The sequence below is a fragment of the Rhinoderma darwinii genome, chromosome 6, assembly GCF_050947455.1.
Source record: "Rhinoderma darwinii isolate aRhiDar2 chromosome 6, aRhiDar2.hap1, whole genome shotgun sequence".
Classification (NCBI taxonomy): domain Eukaryota; kingdom Metazoa; phylum Chordata; class Amphibia; order Anura; family Rhinodermatidae; genus Rhinoderma; species Rhinoderma darwinii.
The window spans coordinates 147,650,252-147,674,343 of NC_134692.1; the positions used below are offsets into that span (position 1 = coordinate 147,650,252).

At 48.9% G+C, this 24,092-nt stretch overlaps 1 protein-coding gene across 1 annotated transcript in view; it reads right to left on the bottom strand.

Moving 5' to 3' along the window:
• Window positions 1-4,620: 4,620 nt before the first annotated feature.
• The window catches only part of LOC142656728 (integrin alpha-M-like), a 101,559-nt gene continuing 82,087 nt past the window's right edge, over window positions 4,621-24,092 (bottom strand). Inside the window, exons 25-29 of the mRNA XM_075831655.1 lie at window positions 17,213-17,296; window positions 7,052-7,165; window positions 6,410-6,502; window positions 6,047-6,157; window positions 4,621-5,593 (exon numbers count right to left, since the gene is read on the bottom strand). Of these exons, the coding sequence (XP_075687770.1) occupies window positions 5,486-5,593; window positions 6,047-6,157; window positions 6,410-6,502; window positions 7,052-7,165; window positions 17,213-17,296 (510 nt within the window). The 3' untranslated portion in view covers window positions 4,621-5,485. The remainder of the gene's footprint in view (window positions 5,594-6,046; window positions 6,158-6,409; window positions 6,503-7,051; window positions 7,166-17,212; window positions 17,297-24,092) is intronic.

Sequence of the window (24,092 nt, forward strand, 5' to 3'; positions counted from 1 at the left end):
CATCACTGCTCTTTTATGGCAGATAGTGACAATATAGATCTACAACACACCTCATTTATAGTAGATGTAATGATGGGGGTAGGGAAACAGACAGGTGAGCCCTAATCTACCCGCCACTCAGTCCCTGCCTACTTGCAACGACCCGCCCTAGGCGACAGGGTACAACTGGGCGACGGTCCCTACGCTCAATAAGTGCACGACAGACAAAGGTACACAGAAGCTAAGGGAAATGGGGCAGTTGCACACGGCAACACCGTGAGCAACAAGAGTGGTGAACGAGCCGAGTCAAACCAGGAGTGTACGAGGTACAAAACGCAGAGCAGGAGAGTAGTGAACAAGCCGAGTCAAACCAGGAGTGTACGAGGTACCAAACGCAGAGCAGGAGAGTGGTCAGTAAGCCAGGGTCAGTATGAAGCAGGGACAAATAGTTCAAGTAGCTGCAGCAGGGCCAGGAAACCAAACGAGAAGAATCACAAGCAAGGAGCAACAGGAAAGGCAGGTATAAATAGACAGAGGGCGGGAGCTAGCTGAGTCTGGCCAGGCTGTGATAGGCTCTCCCACTCCTAAGCCTGCCACCCTGAGTGGTGGAAGATGGAGTCAGTCTCACAGACATAGAAGCAGGTGCAGACTGATTACCTATGGGCGTGGATACAGAAGCTGTGCCTGGCAGATCCTTTACAATGTCACTATCTACTATAAATGATGAGTTATGTGGATCTATGATGTCACTATCTACTATAAATGAGGAGTGATGTAGATCTATTATGTCACTAACTGCCATAAATGATGAGTGATGTAGATTTATAATGGCACTATCTACCATAAATGAGGAGTGATGCAGATCTATGATGTCACTATCTATCATAAATTAGGAGTGATGTAAATAAATGATGTCACTATCTACTATAATTGAGGAGTGATGCAGATCTATGATGTCACTATCTACTATAAATGAGGAGTGATGTAGATCTATGATGCCACTATCTATCATAAATTAGGAGTGATGTAGATCTATAATGTCACTATCTACTATAAATGAGGAGTGATGTAGATCTATGATGTCACTATCTACTATAAATGATGAGTGATGTGGATCTATGATGTCACTATCTACTATAAATGAGGAGTGATGTAGATATATTATGTCACTAACTGCCATAAATGATGAGTGATGTGGATCTATGATGTCACTATCTACTATAAATGAGGAGTGATGTAGATATATTATGTCACTAACTGCCATAAATGAGGAGTGATGTAGATCTATGATGTCACTATCTGCCATAAATGATGAGTGATGTAGATCTATAATGGCACTATCTACCATAAATGAGGAGTGATGTAGATAAATGATGTCACTATCTACTATAATTGAGGAGTGATGCAGATCTATGATGTCCCTATCTACCATAAATGAGGAGTGATGTGGACCTATAATGTCACTATCTACTGTAAAGGATCTGCCAGGCACAGCTTCTGTGTCAACGCCCACAGGTAATCAGTCTGCACCTGCGTCTATGTCTGTGAGACTGACTCCATCTTCCACCACTCAGGATGGCAGGCTTAGGAGTGGGAGAGCCTATCACAGCCTGGCCAGACGGAGCTAGCTCCCGCCCTCTGTCTATTTATACCTGCCTTTCCTGTTCCTCCTTGATGGTGATTCTTCTCGTTTGGTTTCCTGGCCCTGCTGCAGCTACTTGAACTATTTGTCCCTGCTTCATATGATCCTGGCTTACTGACTATTCTCCTGCTCTGCGTTTGGTACCTCTTACACTCCTGGTTTGACTCGGCTTGTTCACTACTCTCCTGCTCTGCGTTTGGTACCTCGTACACTCCTGGTTTGACTCGGCTCGTTCACCACTCCTGTTGCTCACAGTGTTGCCGTGGGAACTGCCCCTTTTCCCTTGCTTCTGTGTACCCTTGTCTGTTTGTCTGTTGTGCACTTATTGAGCGTAGGGACCGTCGCCCAGTTGTACCCTGTCGCCTAGGGCGGGTCGTTGCAAGTAGGCAGGGACTGAGTGGCGGGTAGATTAGGGCTCACCTGTCTGTTTCCCTACCCCCATCATTACATAATCACAAGCCAGGAGGAACAGGAAAGGCAGGTATAAATAGACAGAGGGCGGGAGCTAGCTCCGTCTGGCCAGGCTGTGATAGGCTCTCCCACTCCTAAGCCTGCCATCCTGAGTGGTGGATGATGGAGTCAGTCTCACAGACATAGAAGCAGGTGCAGACTCATTGCCAACGGGCGTCGACACAGAAGCTGTGCCTGGCAGATCCTTTACAGACATCATAGATCTACATCACTCTTCATTTATAATAGATAGTGACATTATAGGTCCACATCACTCCTCATTTATGGTAGATAGGGACATCATAGATCTACATCACTACTCATTTAAAATAGATAGTGACATCATAGATCTACATCACTCCTCATTTATAATAGTGACATCATAGATCTACATAACTCCTCATTTATAATAGTGACATCATAGATCTACATCACTCCTCATTTATAATAGTGACATCATAGATCTACATCACTTCTCATTTATGGTAGATAGTGACATCATAGATCTACATCACTCCTCATTTATAGTAGATATTGACATCATAGATCTACATCACTCCTCATTTATGGCAGATAGTGACATCATAGATCTACATCACTCCTCATTTATGGCAGATAGTGACATTATAGATCTACATCACTCCTCATTTATAGTAGATATTGACATCATAGATCTACATCACTCCTCAGTTATGGTAGATAGTGACATCATAGATCTACATCACTCCTCATTTATGGCAGATAGTGGCATCATAGATCTACATCACTCCTCATTTATGGAAGATAGTGACATCATAGATCTACATCACTCCTCATTTATAGTAGATAGTGACATCATAGATCTACATCACTCCTCAGTTATGGTAGATAGTGACATTATAGATCTACATCACTCCTCATTTATGGCAGATAGTGACATCATAGATCTACATCACTCCTCATTTATGGCAGATAGTGACATCATAGATCTACATCACTCCTCATTTATAGTAGATAGTGACATCATAGATCTACATCACTCCTCATTTATGGCAGATAGTGACATCATAGATCTACATCACTCCTCATTTATAGTAGATAGTGACATCATAGATCTACATCACTCCTCATTTATGGCAGATAGTGACATCATAGATCTACATCACTCCTCATTTATGGCAGATAGTGACATCATAGATCTACATCACTCCTCATTTATAGTAGATAGTGACATCATAGATCTACATCACTCCTCATTTATGGCAGATAGTGACATCATAGATCTACATCACTCCTCATTTATGGCAGATAGTGGCATTATAGATCTATGTAATTTTTGTGCAGCCAGAGGAAGTGACAAAAGCAGCTTAGTGACAAAAGCAGCTGAGCGAGTGTGGGAGCTTGTGAGTGTGCACCGGTCTGAAATATGCATTGACCTTTGTGTGATTTGAGATTAATTAACTTTAGATTAAGGGATTTTAGAAGAAATTTTTATTTTTTTGTTTGTGTTTTTTCCCCACAAAATTTGCACTCACTGTTTATTGATTAGAGATTCCCATTTGTCACAACTAACTCTATCAGTGCCAATGCTACCCAGTGTCCATCCTATGCCAATTCTACCCTGTGTCCATCCTATGCCATCTATGCTCTACTTCAACAGCCGGGTGAGGGACCATGCTGCTGTGCACTGAGATTTTCCCATTGAGAGACCCGTATTCTGGTTCTAAATGAGCAACTTTCAACATTGAGGGCAATTAACAACATGGAGAGGTGTTTTTTGTTCGCTGGGGTAGATGCGGGGGAGGATGGTAGCTTGGAGATGCTGGAAAATAAGGCAGCTAGTTGGGAGACAAAGGGCGAAGTAGAGGGAATAATGTCAGGGAGGCTAGTCCTGAATTAGAACACCCCAACAAGTTGGCGATATTGGCTGGATGATGGCTATAGACGTGGCTGGATAATTATAATAGATATGGCAAGTTGATGACTATAGACATGGCTGGATGATGACTATGGCTGGATGATGACTATGGCTGGATGATGGCTATGGCTTGATGATGGCTATGGCTGGATGATGGCTATGGCTGGATGATGACTATGGCTGGATGATGGCTATGGCTGGATGATGACTATGGCTGGATGATGACTAGGGCTGGATGATGACTAGGGCTGGATGATGGCTAGGGCTGGATGATGGCTAGGGCTGGATGATGGCTATGGCTGGATGATGGCTATGGCTGGATGATGGCTATGGCTGGATGATGACTATGGCTGGATGATGGCTATGGCTGGATGATAGCTATGGCTGGATGATGACTATGGCTGGATGATGACTATGGCTGGATGATGACTATGGCTGGATGATGACTATAGACATTATAATTATGACTAGGTGGTCTCATTTACAGGGTTGCAGGTCAGAAATGACAGAGGGAGAGTTTTTCTTATGTGTATAGGCCGATATAAAGCCGATCCTGCCTACTAGGACTAATGACAATAGTAGAAGACGTGTCCCTGGGTGTTTGGACTGATACATAATAATCTTATAACTGAACTCATTTATTAACTCTCAATAATACAAAGTCCATACAACCTCTTCAGATGATGAGACTGACAAAGAAACCTCTCACAATCTCAATGATCTTCTCACTGTATACAGAATAGCTGTGTATATATATATATATATATATATATATATGGAGGGGGAGGGGCTTGGAGTCACATATCACCTGGGTTATAGATATAATTCCTAGTCATCACATATTTCCTCCTATAGGAGACTAGTGATGAGCGGCTCTGAATATGGAGGATGGGAATATATCGCTGTCTTTTTTTATTTGCGTTATATTCCATGATGCGTGGAGAGGGGGATGGAGTCCGTGACTATTTGCTGCTACAATATAGAGACCACCAGACTGTGCAGTGACTACAGGGGGCACAACAATTACACAACACACATTATACAGACATTTCGGGTATATGGGTCTTCACGTAATACTGGAGGTTTCTTATAGGATAAACTTCATAATCCATGGACTTTCCATTCACAATCTTTTCTGCAATTCAAAAAAACAGAAATGATTTGATCACAGCGATCAGCGGCTTCTTCCTTGTTGAGGTGGAATTGACCATTGTGATCCTTCTCTTCCATTACTACCGATTGCGGTTGACTTGCTGCCGGCGTCGTTGCTCTTTATTCTTTATCAGCGTAGAGGAGATGATTATGGGAAGGACCACGCTTCGATAATGGGCTGAGGGTGACGGGTCGGTCATGTCCGGCTTCGCTTTGTGTTGGGTATCACGGAATATTTGGATCTCAGAATTACATAGACTTAAGTATAATACCGGCAGAGTAGATGATGTGGTAGATAAATATGGAGTACAGAATATTACAGGCAGGAGAAGATAATATTATTCCGTCAGTCAGTGGCGTCCTCTTCACTCAGGCACTCCGTTGGTTTGGGGGTCCACAGCGGCATCGCCTCCTGCGTCTTTACCTTCAGTGTTTTCCAGCATCTGTTTGTATTGACGCTTAAAGAACCCAAGCTACAGAAGAGAAGATGGTAAGAACATAAGAGGTCAGAGACAAAGTCGAGTCCTAGAGAGGTGAAGATAACGACTAGTGTGCGAAATGACGTATACAAGACTGTGGGATGGACCGATGTGACTATATAGACAACGGCCGTTATGTGACACCTGGGACTATTCACCGGACTCTTCCTCCCAGTGCAATAAAGTCTTGGAGAAGCTGCAGGTTGACTATCCTCAACTCAACTCATCTGTCATCCACTAACGGGGTTTCTCTTCCTGGACCTTGTCCCATATCATGAGGTTTAGCTGTAAGGACGCACACGGGGCCCCCCACCAAATAAAATGTGCGCTCAGGTTTCTGCTTTGGTTTGGCCTAATATGAGTTCCTATTAATGAAGAAGATCTAGGAAATATTTATTGTGACACCAAGTAAAGTTGAAGTGTGAATAGCACCTGAGGTAGACTCACCTTGTAGAGGCCAGCGGTAATCAGGGCAAAGAGGACCAATCCCCCGGCACTACTGCCGATTATTATAGGGAGGTAATTATACTGAACGGTTACCTCCAGCACTGTCTGAGCCTGCGGAGAGATAACATGGTGGACAACGAGGGCAGAGAAGAGGAAACATGGAGAAGATGGTAGAAGAGTTTCCTCAGACAAAGAGAAGAATTGTCCAGACAGGAGGACAAATTCCCAAAGGACAAATTCGGTCAAACAAGCCCACCACATATATAAGAAAACGGACAGTCCCATATAGAGGGAAGACAATCCTCACCCCATCATCTCAGAGTCTCCATAGAACATAGAGAGCACATGGGGCATGGCTGGTACCTGAGCTTTGGTGAAATTCTGCTCCATAAAATAGATCTGAGGGTCATATTCAATTTCTGCTGAGCTCTGGATCGACATTTTCTCCTGTTCAATCTGAGACCAAAAAAAGAAGAATATCAAATATTACAGTACAATACAAACACATTATCCCATGATCTATTCATCCCAAGGACAGTACACAGGACCGGGGGACGTCATCGATATGTGGAGGAAAGGATCAATTTACTGAGGAACATTATCCAGACACCTTTGTGGAGTCCGAGCGGCTTTTGCCACCATGAGATAACATTGAGTGCAAGCACCAAGATCTGGAGGGGGACCACACAGTCCGGTCACCTTCCTCCTTTATGGGGACTCTGAAGTACATTGTCCTCATGGTGGATACATCTCACATGGATGACTTCTTGACTAGGCCTCATCCCCGGAGTTTTGTCTTCCCCTGCAATGAAGCCCTGATTTACCACAGACAATACTTTACATAGTATCCGGAGAACGTTCATATAATGATTTATGGGATTTATTGTTAAACTTAGTATATTGTCTATATGCAATCATCTCAGGTGGCCTCCATATCTCCCACACCTTGTAGAGGACTCTATTACAGAACACATAGACCTTCTCTACACATAGACACATCATGACCTGCGTTTTCCAGTCTTTCGTCACTGGTCCGCTGACGGTGAAGGTCACGGATTCCCCATTCTTTAAATTGCTGATGTTACAGACACTTCTGAGACACGACCCAACGGAGCAGTTCTGTGGAATGAGGCAAAGAACAAGGGTAAAGAGCGCCGTCCCAGAAGTGATGGAAACGATGTCCACTGATTCCTCATACGTTCGATTAATGTTGATATTTTCAGTCAATTATTAAAGGGGTTTTCCAGTTTTATGTAAAGAAAGTTTCATCATTGTTAACGAAAAGTTCTGCTACTTTCTAATCCACTTTGTGTTTCGGTTCCTCACTATCTTAAAGTCTCTACTTGCAGCCAAAAGTCTGGTTATATTATATAGATGGAGTCAGCGTTATCATCTCTCTGCAGGGGTGGAGGAGAGGCCAGGAGGAATATGAAGAGATGGATCACAGAAAACATAGGAGATAGAAGCAGCTTGTAAGAGAGACGTGGAGAGTAACGAGGGTGGAGATGGACTGAGCCGCAAAGCCCACATAGCTGGAGATGTTAGCAGGGGCGTAACTAGGAAAGACTGGGCCCCATAGCAAACTTTTGACTGGGGCCCCCCCTCTGCTGGGTATCACACAACCCCCCCCTTGTAGATAGTGCCTCCCTATAGATTCCACCACACAGAGCCCCCCTATAGATAGCACCATACACAGCCCCTGTAGATAACACCATACAGCCCCCTCTGTAGATAACACCATACAGACCCCCTCTGTAGATAACGCCATATAGGCCCCCCCCCAAAAAAAAACGGCCTATAGTTTGTCCTACAAAAGACATGCATCCCCTATCCACAGGATAGGGGATACATGTGTGATCGCTGGCAGCGATAAGGAGAATGGGGGACCGAAAGTCCCCCGAAGTTCTCCATGACTAACCTCGGACTTCTGGCGTCTGCGCAGTTCAATAAAAATGAAAGGAGCGCTGGTCACGCATGCGCACAAGCACGACCGGCGCTCCATTCATTTCTACGGAGCTGCCGACACAGACCCCGGAAGTCCGAGGTTTGTCATGGAGAACTTAGGGGGGACTTTCGGTCCCCCGTTCTCCTCATCGCTGAGCGTCCCAGCGATCCCACATGTATCCCCTATCCTGTGGATAGGGGATGCATGTCTTTTGTAGGAACAACCCCTTCAGTGGCGTCGCGCTGTAGCAGCCATAGCGGCTGCTAGCGGAGCCTGCGGCCATGGGAGGGGGCCGTGCCGGCGGGTGCCACGGGCCCTCTCATGCTGCAGGCCCCGTAGAAGTCGCTACGGCTGCTATAGCGGTAGTTACGCCACTGCGTATAGGTTTGTACGGCGTAAAACTACAGCTCCCAGCATGGCCGGAACAATGGTAAGGATATGCTGGGAGATACGGTTTCACAAAAAAAAATCATACCACCCATCATCTCGCTGCAGATCATACAGTGACTACAATACTGATTAGAGGCAGAATAAACATTTACATTAAGTGACTCACCGGTGACGTCTCAGATTCTAGTTCTTTTCTTCTCCCTCCGGTTCAGACATCTATGATGGATTTCTCCCGGCCATGACCCATTTCTGCTCAGATGTCTTCAGATTCTCACTTTTAAAACATTTCTGCACCTATAAACAAAGTTAAAATTCTCAACACATCTAAATATAACGGACACACACACACACACACACACACACACACACACACACACACACACACACACACACACACACACACACACACACACACACACCGTGCCCCCTGTAGATAGTGACCTACATAGAAGCCCCTGTAGATAGTGCCCACATATGGATTCCAGAGCTGCAAGGCAATAGTGCTAACCACTGAGCCACCGTGCTGCCCTACATATAGCTTCCCCTATAGTTAGTGCTCCACGTATAGCCCACCTCTGTAGATAGTGTCTCACATATAGCTCCCCCTGTATATAGTGTCCCACATATAGCCCACCCCTGTAGACTGTGCACTACATATAGCCACCCTGTTGCTAGTGCCCCACAGGTAACCCACCCCTGTATATAGTGTCCCACACATAGCCCACCCCTATAGAAAGTACCCTAAAAAATAGCTCCCCTATAGATAGTGTTCTACATATAGCCCACCCTTGTATAGTGTCTCACATATACTGCCCCACATATAGACCCCCCTGTAGATAGTGGCCCACATCCCCACATACAGACCTCCCCTGTAGCTAGTGCCCCACATATAGACCCCCCCTGTATATAGTGGCCCACATATAGACCCCCCTGTATATAGTGGCCCACATATAGACCCCCCTGTATATAATGGCCCACATATAGAGCCCCCTGTATATAGTGGCCCACACCCCCACATATAGACCCCCCTGTAGCTACTGCCCCACATATAGACCCCCCTGTAGCTACTGCCCAACATATAGACCCCCTATATATAAATAGCCCACATAAAGACGACCCCCCCCATTATAGATAATGCCATTCACATTTTTGAGGAAAAAATAAAATAAACTTGACATACTCACATGATCTTGTTCCCACGCTGTTCACTGGCGATGCAGACATGCTCTCTTCTGAGCATGTCTGCAGGAGCTGAACGAGCGTCCTCCAATGACGCTGATTGGCGGGGCAGAATGACTTGCCCCGCCAATCAGCACCTTCCAAGCATGGAAGCGGCGCGATGATGTCATCGCGCCGCTAGCCAATCAGTGTCATTGTAAGGCACTGGATGGTCAGGCACGGAACATGCCCGGCCATTCAGTGCTAATACATGTATTTAGCTGCCGCTAGCACTGGGGCCCCCTCCGATGCTAGCGACACCTACAGGCATGATGAGAGGGCCTGTGTAAGGCTTGGCGGCGCGGGCCCCACAGTAGTGGCACTACCGCTGTAGCAGCCATAACGGCTGCTAGCGGCGCCACCGGGCATTTGGGTGGGCGTGTCGGCTGGCGGCACAGGCCCCCTCAAGCCCCGGGCCCCGTAGCAGCCGCTACTGCTGCTACCGCGGTAGTTACGCCACTGGATGTTAGCTACTCCCCCCCCCCCTCACTAATGAGCTATATCTCCTAGAGTATGTCTCACACCGTATGATGAAGATGGTCTCTGAACAGTCAGCGGTGGGGGGAGGTTCTTTACTGGGACTGACAGCCAAAGAGACCTGAGAGATGGAGGGGGAGGAGCCTCTGGGTGACAGAAATTAGCTCCAGAAGAACTAATATGGCTGACAATGGTAGGTGACTTCCTGCCGGAATATAGAAGCAGAATATTTCTGAAGCGCAAACAGCTTGCAAGAGAAAGAGACAGCGCACAGTGACTGCACAGGAGGAGAGACAGCGCACAGTGACTGCACAGGAGGAAGAGGCAGCGCAAGTGACTGCACAGGAGGAAGAGGCAGCGCAAGCGACTGCACAGGAGGAAGAGACAGCGCAAGTGACTGCACAGGAGGAAGAGACAGCGCACAGTGACTGCACAGGAAGAGAGACTGCGGACAGTGACTGCACAGGAGGAGAGACTGCACACAGTGACTGCACAGGAGGAGAGACTGCACACAGTGACTGCACAGGAGGAGAGACAGCGCACAGTGACTGCACAGGAGGAGAGACAGCGCACAGTGACTGCACAGGAGGAAGAGGCAGCGCACAGTGACTGCACAGGAGGAGAGACAGCGCACAGTGACTGCACAGGAGGAGAGACAGCGCACAGTGACTGCACAGGAGGAGAGACAGCGCAAGTGACTACACAGGAGGAGAGACAGCGCAAGTGACTGCACAGGAGGAAGATACAGCGCACAGTGACTGCACAGGAAGAGAGACTGCGGACAGTGACTGCACAGGAGGAGAGACTGCACACAGTGACTGCACAGGAGGAGAGACAGCGCACAGTGACTGCACAGGAGGAAGAGGCAGCGCACAGTGACTGCACAGGAGGAGAGACAGCGCACAGTAACTGCACAGGAGGAGAGACTGCACACAGTGACTGCACAGGAGGAGAGACAGCGCACAGTAACTGCACAGGAGGAAGAGACTGCACACAGTGACTGCACAGGAGGAGAGACAGCGCACAGTGACTGCACAGGAGGAGAGACAGCGCACAGTGACTGCACAGGAGGAGAGACAGCACACAGTGACTGCACAGGAGGAGAGACTGCGGACAGTGACTGCACAGGAGGAGAGACTGCACACAGTGACTGCACAGGAGGAGAGACAGCGCACAGTGACTGCACAGGAGGAGAGACAGCGCACAGTGACTGCACAGGAGGTAGAGGCAGCGCACAGTGACTGCACAGGAGGAGAGACAGCGCACAGTGACTGCACAGGAGGAAGAGGCAGCGCACAGTGACTGCACAGGAGGAGAGACAGCGCACAGTGACTGCACAGGAGGAGAGACAGCGCACAGTGACTGCACAGGAGGAGAGACAGCGCAAGTGACTACACAGGAGGAGAGACAGCGCAAGTGACTGCACAGGAGGAAGAGACAGCGCACAGTGACTGCACAGGAAGAGAGACTGCGGACAGTGACTGCACAGGAGGAGAGACTGCACACAGTGACTGCACAGGAGGAGAGACAGCGCACAGTGACTGCACAGGAGGAAGAGGCAGCGCACAGTGACTGCACAGGAGGAGAGACAGCGCACAGTAACTGCACAGGAGGAGAGACTGCACACAGTGACTGCACAGGAGGAGAGACAGCGCACAGTAACTGCACAGGAGGAAGAGACTGCACACAGTGACTGCACAGGAGGAGAGACAGCGCACAGTGACTGCACAGGAGGAGAGACAGCGCACAGTGACTGCACAGGAGGAGAGACAGCACACAGTGACTGCACAGGAGGAGAGACTGCGGACAGTGACTGCACAGGAGGAGAGACAGCGCACAGTGACTGCACAGGAGGAGAGACAGCGCACAGTGACTGCACAGGAGGAGAGACAGCGCACAGTGACTGCACAGGAGGTAGAGGCAGCGCACAGTGACTGCACAGGAGGAGAGACAGCGCACAGTGACTGCACAGGAGGAAGAGACTGCACACAGTGACTGCACAGGAGGAAGAGAGCACACAGTGACTGCACAGGAGGAGAGACAGCGCACAGTGACTGCACAGGAGGAAGAGAGCGCACAGTGACTGCACAGGAGGAAGAGGCAGCGGACAGTGACTGCACAGGAGGAGAGACTGCACACAGTGACTGCACAGGAGGAGAGACAGCGCACAGTGACTGCACAAGAGGAGAGACTGCGGACAGTAACTGCACAGGAGGAGAGACAGCGCACAGTAACTGCACAGGAGGAGAGACAGCGCACAGTGACTGCACAGGAGGAGAGACAGCGCACAGTGACTGCACAGGAGGAAGAGGCAGCGCACAGTGACTGCACAGGAGGAGAGACAGCGCACAGTAACTGCACAGGAGGAGAGACAGCGCACAGTAACTGCACAGGAGGAGAGACAGCGCACAGTGACTGCACAGGAGGAAGAGGCAGCGCACAGTGACTGCACAGGAGGAGAGACAGCGCACAGTGACTGCACAGGAGGAGAGACTGCGGACAGTGACTGCACAATAGGAGAGACAGCGCACAGTGACTGCACAAGAGGAGAGACAGCACACAGTAACTGCACAGGAGGAGAGACAGCGCACAGTGACTGCACAGGAGGAGAGACAGCGCACAGTGACTGCACAGGAGGAAGAGGCAGCGCACAGTGACTGCACAGGAGGAGAGACAGCGCACAGTAACTGCACAGGAGGAGAGACAGCGCACAGTAACTGCACAGGAGGAGAGACAGCGCACAGTGACTGCACAGGAGGAAGAGGCAGCGCACAGTGACTGCACAGGAGGAAGAGGCAGCGCACAGTGACTGCACAGGAGGAGAGACAGCGCACAGTGACTGCACAGGAGGAGAGACTGCGGACAGTGACTGCACAGGAGGAGAGACAGCGCACAGTGACTGCACAGGAGGAGAGACAGCGCACAGTGACTGCACAGGAGGAGAGACAGCGCACAGTGACTGCACAGGAGGAAGAGGCAGCGCACAGTGACTGCACAGGAGGAGAGACAGCGCACAGTGACTGCACAGGAGGAGAGACAGCGCACAGTGACTGCACAGGAGGAAGAGGCAGCGCACAGTGACTGCACAGGAGGAGAGACAGCGCACAGTAACTGCACAGGAGGAGAGACAGCGCACAGTAACTGCACAGGAGGAGAGACAGCGCACAGTGACTGCACAGGAGGAGAGACAGCGCATAGTGACTGCACAGGAGGAAGAGGCAGTGCACAGTGACTGCACAGGAGGAGAGACAGCGCACAGTGACTGCACAGGAGGAGAGACAGCGCACAGTGACTGCACAGGAGGAGAGACAGCGCACAGTGACTGCACAGGAGGAAGAGGCAGCGCACAGTGACTGCACAGGAGGAGAGACAGCGCACAGTAACTGCACAGGAGGAGAGACAGCGCACAGTAACTGCACAGGAGGAGAGACAGCGCACAGTGATTGCACAGGAGGAGAGACAGCGCACAGTGATTGCACAGGAGGAAGAGGCAGCGCACAGTGACTGCACAGGAGGAGAGACAGCGCACAGTGACTGCACAGGAGGAAGAGACAGCGCACAGTGACTGCACAGGAGGAGAGACAGCGCACAGTGACTGCACAGGAGGAGAGACAGCGCACAGTGACTGCACAGGAGGAGAGACAGCGCACAGTGACTGCACAGGAGGAAAGACAGCGCACAGTGACTGCACAGGAGGAAGAGGCAGCGCACAGTGACTGCACAGGAGGAGAGACAGCGCACAGTGACTGCACAGGAGGAAGAGGCAGCGCACAGTGACTGCACAGGAGGAGAGACAGCGCACAGTGACTGCACAGGAGGAAGAGACAGCGCACAGTGACTGCACAGGAGGAGAGACAGCGCACAGTGACTGCACAGGAGGAAGAGGCAGCGCACAGTGACTGCACAGGAGGAGAGACAGCGCACAGTGACTGCACAGGAGGAAGAGGCAGCGCACAGTGACTGCACAGGAGGAGAGACAGCGCACAGTGACTGCACAGGAGGAAGAGACAGCGCACAGTGACTGCACAGGAGGAAGAGGCAGCGCACAGTGACTGCACAGGAGGAGAGACAGCGCACAGTGACTGCACAGGAGGAAGAGACAGCGCACAGTGACTGCACAGGAGGAGAGACAGCGCACAGTGACTGCACAGGAGGAAGAGGCAGCGCACAGTGACTGCACAGGAGGAGAGACAGCGCACAGTGACTGCACAGGAGGAAGAGGCAGCGCACAGTGACTGCACAGGAGGAGAGACAGCGCACAGTGACTGCACAGGAGGAAGAGACAGCGCACAGTGACTGCACAGGAGGAGAGACAGTGCACAGTGACTGCACAGGAGGAGAGACAGCGCACAGTGACTGCACAGGAGGAGAGACTGCGGACAGTGACTGCACAGGAGGAGAGACAGCGCACAGTGACTGCACAGGAGGAGAGACAGCGCACAGTGACTGCACAGGAGGAGAGACAGCGCACAGTGACTGCACAGGAGGAAGAGGCAGCGCACAGTGACTGCACAGGAGGAGAGACAGCGCACAGTGACTGCACAGGAGGAGAGACAGCGCACAGTGACTGCACAGGAGGAAGAGGCAGCGCACAGTGACTGCACAGGAGGAGAGACAGCGCACAGTAACTGCACAGGAGGAGAGACAGCGCACAGTAACTGCACAGGAGGAGAGACAGCGCACAGTGACTGCACAGGAGGAGAGACAGCGCATAGTGACTGCACAGGAGGAAGAGGCAGTGCACAGTGACTGCACAGGAGGAGAGACAGCGCACAGTGACTGCACAGGAGGAGAGACAGCGCACAGTGACTGCACAGGAGGAGAGACAGCGCACAGTGACTGCACAGGAGGAAGAGGCAGCGCACAGTGACTGCACAGGAGGAGAGACAGCGCACAGTAACTGCACAGGAGGAGAGACAGCGCACAGTAACTGCACAGGAGGAGAGACAGCGCACAGTGATTGCACAGGAGGAGAGACAGCGCACAGTGATTGCACAGGAGGAAGAGGCAGCGCACAGTGACTGCACAGGAGGAGAGACAGCGCACAGTGACTGCACAGGAGGAAGAGACAGCGCACAGTGACTGCACAGGAGGAGAGACAGCGCACAGTGACTGCACAGGAGGAGAGACAGCGCACAGTGACTGCACAGGAGGAGAGACAGCGCACAGTGACTGCACAGGAGGAGAGACAGCGCACAGTGACTGCACAGGAGGAGAGACAGCGCACAGTGACTGCACAGGAGGAAAGACAGCGCACAGTGACTGCACAGGAGGAAGAGGCAGCGCACAGTGACTGCACAGGAGGAGAGACAGCGCACAGTGACTGCACAGGAGGAAGAGGCAGCGCACAGTGACTGCACAGGAGGAGAGACAGCGCACAGTGACTGCACAGGAGGAAGAGACAGCGCACAGTGACTGCACAGGAGGAGAGACAGCGCACAGTGACTGCACAGGAGGAAGAGGCAGCGCACAGTGACTGCACAGGAGGAGAGACAGCGCACAGTGACTGCACAGGAGGAAGAGGCAGCGCACAGTGACTGCACAGGAGGAGAGACAGCGCACAGTGACTGCACAGGAGGAAGAGACAGCGCACAGTGACTGCACAGGAGGAAGAGGCAGCGCACAGTGACTGCACAGGAGGAGAGACAGCGCACAGTGACTGCACAGGAGGAAGAGACAGCGCACAGTGACTGCACAGGAGGAGAGACAGCGCACAGTGACTGCACAGGAGGAAGAGGCAGCGCACAGTGACTGCACAGGAGGAGAGACAGCGCACAGTGACTGCACAGGAGGAAGAGGCAGCGCACAGTGACTGCACAGGAGGAGAGACAGCGCACAGTGACTGCACAGGAGGAAGAGACAGCGCACAGTGACTGCACAGGAGGAGAGACAGTGCACAGTGACTGCACAGCAGGAGAGACTGCGGACAGTGACTGCACAGGAGGAGACAGCAGCGGGTGATGCATCTACGTGTGACCGGATTTGCAGGACGTTTCAATAATCTACTATTTATAATATTTATCTCGGTGTCTGTTTTTAATACGTTAAATTTAAAATGAAAAGTGCCACAAATCCCCCACTGAAGGTCATGTCCATGAATGTAATCCCGCAGGAAGATCTGGTGGTGTCATCCTCGGTGCAGCATATTGATCCCGATCTTGTGTGATCCAGTACGGAAAGATAAGGGCAGAAAGGGGGAGAAGACAGTGGCGCTCCTCAAGGGCAATGAGTACAAGCTGTACCTGGATCATTTCTATCTAGTACCACAAGACCCAGCAGTCAGCCTGCTCTCTGGGGGTGGGCATCAGACGAACCAGCGCTCGTGGATCTGTGTTGTAGGAAAGTGCCCGGCAGCCTCCTACTGCCATCCCAGGAAGGACGACTCCTTATCATAGGGATGAGATTCAATGCAGGGGAAGAAAACAAGAAAACATTCATGCAGTCTTTAGGTGGCGCCGTCACCTGATCATTTTTCTTGTTTTTTTCCCTGCATTGTGTCTTGTGTGATGTAACTTTGGGTTTGTGTTGTGCTTTTGATTAGAGATGACTACATCTGTCTCCTGTTCACGGGTTCTCTGGCCGTTGGCTGCACTGGTCAATATACTGAGTGTGGCCACAAGTCATTGATCCACAGGTCATCTACTCAGTACGTTGATCCTCTGTCGTTCTCTTATAGGTGGGAAAAGATTCTTGTTTGTGGATTGCTATAAAATATCAGGCCTCATGCACACGACCGTCAGGGTTTTTACGGTCCACAAATACGGATCCGACAGCTACAGATTCACATCCGAGCCGTCCACAATTGCGGAAACACCCATAGACTTCTTTGGGGAGTCTCTGCCATAATTGCGGACAAGAATAGGACATGTTCTATATTTTGTGGATCATTTCCACGGCCCGGACACACATCCGTAAATATACATAAAAGGGTCTGTGGCCAATAGAAATGAATGGATCCAAAATGTTATCCGTAATTAAGGATCTGTAATTACGGATAAAAACTACGGTCGTGTGCGTGGGGCCTCAGTGTGTGAGTCTTGGCAGAGCTCCGGACACTTTCTGTTGACCCTGTTGGAGCAGTTTCAGTACATTCTATGTGATCTGCGTAGACGGTGAATGCCTGGGAAGGTTCTTACCAGAACTGGACTTGATTTTAGGAGCTCCCGGTGGTTCTGAGGTCCCTCTGTTATATTTATTGTTCTACATTTGGTGACCTGAGGCTGGAATGAAAAGAGAATAACATGATGTATATAAAAGAATCAAATTATCTACAATTATAGAGAAAACAAGAAGATAAGAAGTGCAGACAGTTATCGATGTGGTCCCCAGGATTAGATGTGGTCTCCAGGATTAGATGTGGTCCCCAGGATTAGATGTGGTCTCCAGGATTAGATGTGGTCCCCAGGATTAGATTTGGTCTCCAGGATTAGATTTGGTCTCCAGGATTAGATGTGGTCTCCAGGATTAGATGTGGTCCCCAGGATTAGATTTGGTCTCCAGGATTAGATTTGGTCTCCAGGTTTAGATGTGGTCTCCAGGTTTAGATGTCGTCTCCAGATTTAGATGTCGTCTCCAGGATTAGATGTCGTCTCCAGGATTAGATGTCGTCTCCAGGATTAGATGTCGTCTCCAGGATTAGATGTGGTCTCCAGGATTAGATGTCGTCTCCAGGATTAGATGTCGTCTCCAGGATTAGATGTCGTCTCCAGGTTTAGATGTCGTGTCCAGGTTTAGATGTCGTGTCCAGGATTAGATGTCGTCTCCAGGATTAGATGTCGTCTCCAGGATTAGATGTCGTCTCCAGGATTAGATGTCGTCTCCAGGATTAGATGTCGTCTCCAGGATTAGATGTCGTCTCCAGGATTAGATGTCGTCTCCAGGATTAGATGTCGTCTCCAGGATTAGATGTGGCCTCCAGGATAAAATGTGGTCTCCAGGATTAGATGTGGTCTCCAGGTTTAGATGTGGTCTTCAGGTTTAGATGTGGTCTCCAGGTTTAGATGTGGTCTCCAGGTTTAGATGTGGTCTCCAGATTTAGATGTGGTCTCCAGATTTAGATGTGGTCTCCAGGATAATATGTGGCCTCCAGGATAAAATGTGGTCTCCAGGATTAGATGTGGTCTCCAGGATTAGATGTAGTCTCCAGGATTAGATGTAGTCTCCAGATTTAGATGTCGTCTCCAGGATTAGATGTCGTCTCCAGGATTAGATGTGGTCTCCAGGATTAGATGTGGTCCCCAGGATTAGATGTGGTCTCCAGGATTAGATGTGGTCCCCAGGATTAGATTTGGTCTCCAGGATTAGATTTGGTCTCCAGGATTAGATGTGGTCTCCAAGATTAGATGTGGTCTCCAGGTTTAGATGTGGTCTCCAGGTTTAGATGTCGTCTCCAGATTTAGATGTCGTCTCCAGGATTAGATGTCGTCTCCAGGATTAGATGTCGTCTCCAGATTTAGATGTCGCCTCCAGGATTAGATGTCGTCTCCAGGATTAGATGTCGTCTCCAGGATTAGATGTCGTCTCCAGGATTAGATGTCGTGTCCAGGTTTAGATGTCGTGTCCAGGTTTAGATGTCGTGTCCAGGATTAGATGTCGTCTCCAGGATTAGATGTGGTCTCCAGGATTAGATGTCGTCTCCAGGATTAGATGTCGTCTCCAGGATTAGATGTCGTCTCCAGGATTAGATGTCGTCCCCAGGATTAGATGTCGTCTCCAGGATTAGATGTCGTCTCCAGGATTAGATGTGGCCTCCAGGATAAAATGTGGTCTCCAGGATTAGATGTGGTCTCCAGGTTTAGATGTGGTCTTCAGGTTTAGATGTGGTCTCCAGGTTTAGATGTGGTCTCCAGGTTTAGATGTGGTCTCCAGATTTAGATGTGGTCTCCAGATTTAGATGTGGTCTCCAGGATAATATGTGGTCTCCAGGATTAGATGTGGTCTCCAGGATTAGATGTGGTCCCCAGGATTAGATTTGGTCTCCAGGATTAGATTTGGTCTCCAGGATTAGATGTGGTCTCCAGGATTAGATGTGGTCTCCAGGTTTAGATGTGGTCTCCAGGTTTAGATGTCGTCTCCAGATTTAGATGTCGTCTCCAGGATTAGATGTTGTCTCCAGGATTAGATGTCGTCTCCAGATTTAGATGTCGTCTCCAGGATTAGATGTCGTCTCCAGGATTAGATGTCGTCTCCAGGATTAGATGTCGTCTCCAGGATTAGATGTCGTCTCCAGGTTTAGATGTCGTGTCCAGGTTTAGATGTTGTGTCCAGGATTAGATGTCGTCTCCAGGATTAGATGTCGTCTCCAGGATTAGATGTCGTCTCCAGGATTAGATGTCGTCTCCAGGATTAGATGTCGTCTCCAGGATTAGATGTCGTCCCCAGGATTAGATGTCGTCTCCAGGATTAGATGTCGTCTCCAGGATTAGATGTGGCCTCCAGGATAAAATGTGGTCTCCAGGATTAGATGTGGTCTCCAGGTTTAGATGTGGTCTTCAGGTTTAGATGTGGTCTCCAGGTTTAGATGTGGTCTCCAGGTTTAGATGTGGTCTCCAGATTTAGATGTGGTCTCCAGATTTAGATGTGGTCTCCAGGATAATATGTGGTCTCCAGGATAAAATGTGGTCTCCAGGATTAGATGTGGTCTCCAGGATTAGATGTAGTCTCCAGGATTAGATGTAGTCTCCAGATTTAGATGTCGTCTCCAGGATTAGATGTCGTCTTCAGGATTAGATGTCGTCTCCAGGATTAGATGTCGTCTCCAGGATTAGATGTCGTCTCCAGGATTAGATGTCGTCTCCAGGATTAGATGTCGTCTCCAGGATTAGATGTCGTCTCCAGGATTAGATGTAGTCTCCAGGATTAGATGTAGTCTCCAGATTTAGATGTCGTCTCCAGGATTAGATGTCGTCTCCAGGATTAGATGTCGTCTCCAGGATTAGATGTCGTCTCCAGGATTAGATGTCGTCTCCAGGATTAGATGTCGTCTCCAGGATTAGATGTCGTCTCCAGGATTAGATGTCATCTCCAGGTTTAGATGTGGTCTCCAGGTTTAGATGTCGTGTCCAGGATTAGATGTCGTCTCCAGGATTAGATGTGGTCTCCAGGATTAGATGTGGTCTCCAGGATAAAATGTGGTCTCCAGGATTAGATGTGGTCTCCAGGATTAGATGTCGTCTCCAGGTTTAGATGTCGTCTCCAGGTTTAGATGTCGTCTCCAGGATTAGATGTCGTCTCCAGGATTAGATGTCGTCTCCAGGATTAGATGTCGTCTCCAGGATTAGATGTCGTCTCCAGGATTAGATGTCGTCTCCAGGATTAGATGTCGTCTCCAGGATTAGATGTGGTCTCCAGGTTTAGATGTGGTCTCCAGGTTTAGATGTGGTCTCCAGATTTAGATGTCGTCTCCAGGATTAGATGTCGTCTCCAGGATTAGATGTCGTCTCCAGGATTAGATGTAGTCTCCAGATTTAGATGTCGTCTCCAGGATTAGATGTCGTCTTCAGGATTAGATGTCGTCTCCAGGATTAGATGTCGTCTCCAGGATTAGATGTCGTCTCCAGGATTAAATGTCGTCTCAAGGATTAGATGTCGTCACCAGGATTAGATGTCTTCTCCAGGATTAGATGTGGCCTCCAGGATAAAATGTGTTCTCCAGGATTAGATGTGGTCTCCAGGTTTAGATGTGGTCTTCAGGTTTAGATGTGGTCTCCAGGTTTAGATGTGGTCTCCAGGTTTAGATGTGGTCTCCAGATTTAGATGTGGTCTCCAGATTTAGATGTGATCTCCAGGATAATATGTGGTCTCCAGGATAAAATGTGGTCTCCAGGATTAGATGTAGTCTCCAGGATTAGATGTAGTCTCCAGGATTAGATGTAGTCTCCAGATTTAGATGTCGTCTCCAGGATTAGATGTCGTCTCCAGGATTAGATGTCGTCTCCAGGATTAGATGTCGTCTCCAGGATTAGATGTCGTCTCCAGGATTAGATGTCGTCTCCAGGATTAGATGTCGTCTCCGGGATTAGATGTCGTCTCCAGGTTTAGATGTGGTCTCCAGGTTTAGATGTCGTGTCCAGGATTAGATGTCGTCTCCAGGATTAGATGTGGTCTCCAGGATTAGATGTGGTCTCCAGGATAAAATGTGGTCTCCAGGATAAAATGTGGTCTCCAGGATTAGATGTGGTCTCCAGGATTAGATGTGGTCTCCAGGTTTAGATGTCGTCTCCAGGTTTAGATGTCGTCTCCAGGATTAGATGTCGTCTCCAGGATTAGATGTCGTCTCCAGGATTAGATGTCGTCTCCAGGATTAGATGTCGTCTCCAGGATTAGATGTCGTCTCCAGGATTAGATGTCGTCTCCAGGATTAGATGTGGCCTCCAGGATAAGATGTGGCCTCCAGGATAAGATGTGGTCTCCAGGATTAGATGTGGTCTCCAGGATTAGATGTGGTCTCCAGGATAAGATGTCGTCTCCAGGTTTAGATGTCGTCTCCAGGTTTAGATGTCGTCTCCAGGATTAGATGTCGTCTCCAGGATTAGATGTCGTCTCCAGGATTAGATGTGGTCTCCAGGATTAGATGTGGTCTCCAGGATTAGATGTGGTCTCCAGGTTTAGATGTGGTCTCCAGGTTTAGATGTGGTCTCCAGGTTTAGATGTGGTCTCCAGGTTTAGATGTGGTCTCCAGATTTAGATGTCGTCTCCAGGATTAGATGTCGTCTCCAGGATTAGATGTCGTCTCCAGGATTAGATGTCGTCTCCAGGATTAGATGTGGTCTCCAGATTTAGATGTTGTCTCCAGGATAATATGTGGTCTCCAGGATAAAATGTGGTCTCCAGGATTAGATGTGGTCTCCAGGATTAGATGTAGTCTCCAGGATTAGATGTAGTCTCCAGATTTAGATGTCGTCTCCAGGATTAGATGTCCTCTCCAGGATTAGATGTCGTCTCCAGGATTAGATGTCGTCTCCAGGATTAGATGTCGTCTCCAGGATTAGATGTCGTCTCCAGGATTAGATGTGGTCTCCAGGATTAGATGTGGTATCCAGGATTAGATGTGGTCTCCAGGATTACATGTCGTCTCCAGGATTACATGTCGTCTCCAGGATTACATGTCGTCTCCAGGATTACATGTCGTCTCCAGGATTGCATGTCGTCTCCAGGATTAGATGTGGTCTCCAGGATTAGATGTGGTCTCCAGGTTTAGATGTGGTCTCCAGGTTTAGATGTGCTCTCCAGGATTAGATGTGGTCTCCAGGATAAGATGTGGTCTCCAGGTTTAGATGTCGTCTCCAGATTTAGATGTCGTCTCCAGGATTAGATGTCGTCTCCAGGATTAGATGTCGTCTCCAGGATTAGATGTCGTCTCCAGGATTAGATGTCGTCTCCAGGATTAGATGTCGTCTCCAGGATTAGATGTGGTCTCCAGGTTTAGATGTCGCCTCCAGATTTAGATGTCGTCTCCAGGATTAGATGTCGTCTACAGGATTAGATGTCGTCTACAGGATTAGATGTCGTCTCCAGGATAAGATGTGGTCTCCAGGATTAGATGTCGTCTCCAGGTTTAGATGTGGTCTCCAGGATTAGATGTGGTCTCCAGGATTAGATGTGGTCTCCAGGATTAGATGTGGTCTCCAGGTTTAGATGTGGACTCCAGGTTTAGATGTGGACTCCAGGATAAGATGTGGTCTCCAGGATTAGATGTGGTCTCCAGGATTAGATCAGGTGCTTGTGGAAAATATTAGGGATATTTCTATACAATGTTTGGGACCAGAAGCTCATGAACATCTTGTCCTCACAACTTTAAATTTGAGTTTTAATGAGCTACACTACCGTTCAAAAGTTTGGGGTCACCCAGACAATTTTGTGTTTTCCATGAAAACTCACACTTATATTTATCAAATGAGTTGCAAAATGACTAGAAAATACAGTCCAGACATTGACAAGGTTATAAATAATGATTTTTATTTGAAATAATAATTTTCTCCTTCAGACTTTGCTTTGGTCTTGGAATGCTCCATTTGCAGCAATTCCAGCATTGCAGACCTTTGGCATTCGAGCTGTCAATTTGCTGAGGTCATCGGGAGACATTTCCCCCCATGCTTCCAGAAGCCCCTCCCACAAGTTGGATTGGCTTGATGGGCACTTCTTGCGTACCATACGGTCAAGCTCCTCCCACAACAGCTCTATGGGGGTGAGATCTGGTGACTGCGCCGGCCACTCCATTACAGATAGAATACCAGCTGCCGGCTTCTTCCCTAAATAGTTCTTGCATCATTTGGAGGTGCTTTGGGTCATTGTCCTGTTGTAGGATGAAATTGGCTCCAATCAAGCGCTGTCCACAGGGTATGGCATGGCGTTGCGGAGTGATAGCCTTCCTTATTCACAATCCCTTTTACCTTGTACAAATCTCCCACTTTACCCCAGACCATCACATGACCTCCACCATGCTTGACAGATGGCGTCCGGCGCTCTTCCAGCATCTTTTCAGTTGTTCTGCGTCTCACAAATGTTCTTCTGTGTGATCCAAACACCTCAAACTTCCATTCGTCTGTCCATAACACTCTTTTCCAATCTTCCTCTGTCCAATGTCTGAGCTTTTGCCCATATTAATCTTTTCCTTTTATTAGCCAGTCTCAGATATGGCTTTTTCTTTGCCACTCTGCCCTGAAGGCCAGCATCCCGGAGTCACCTCTTCACTGTAGACGTTGACGCTGGCGGTTTGCGGGTACTATTTAATGAAGCTGCCAGTTGAGGACCTGTGAGGCGTCTATTTCTCACACTAGAGACTCTAATGTACTTGTTTTGTTGCTCAGTTGTGCAGCGGGGCCTCCCACTTCTCTTTCTACTCTGGTTAGAGCCTGTGTGTGCTGTCCTCTGAAGGGAGTAGTACACACCGTTGTAGGAAATCTTCAGTTTCTTGGCAATTTCTCGCATGGAATAGCCTTCATTTCTAAGAACAAGAATAGACTGTCGAGTTTCACATGAAAGCTCTCTTTTTCTAGCCATTTTGAGAGTTTAATC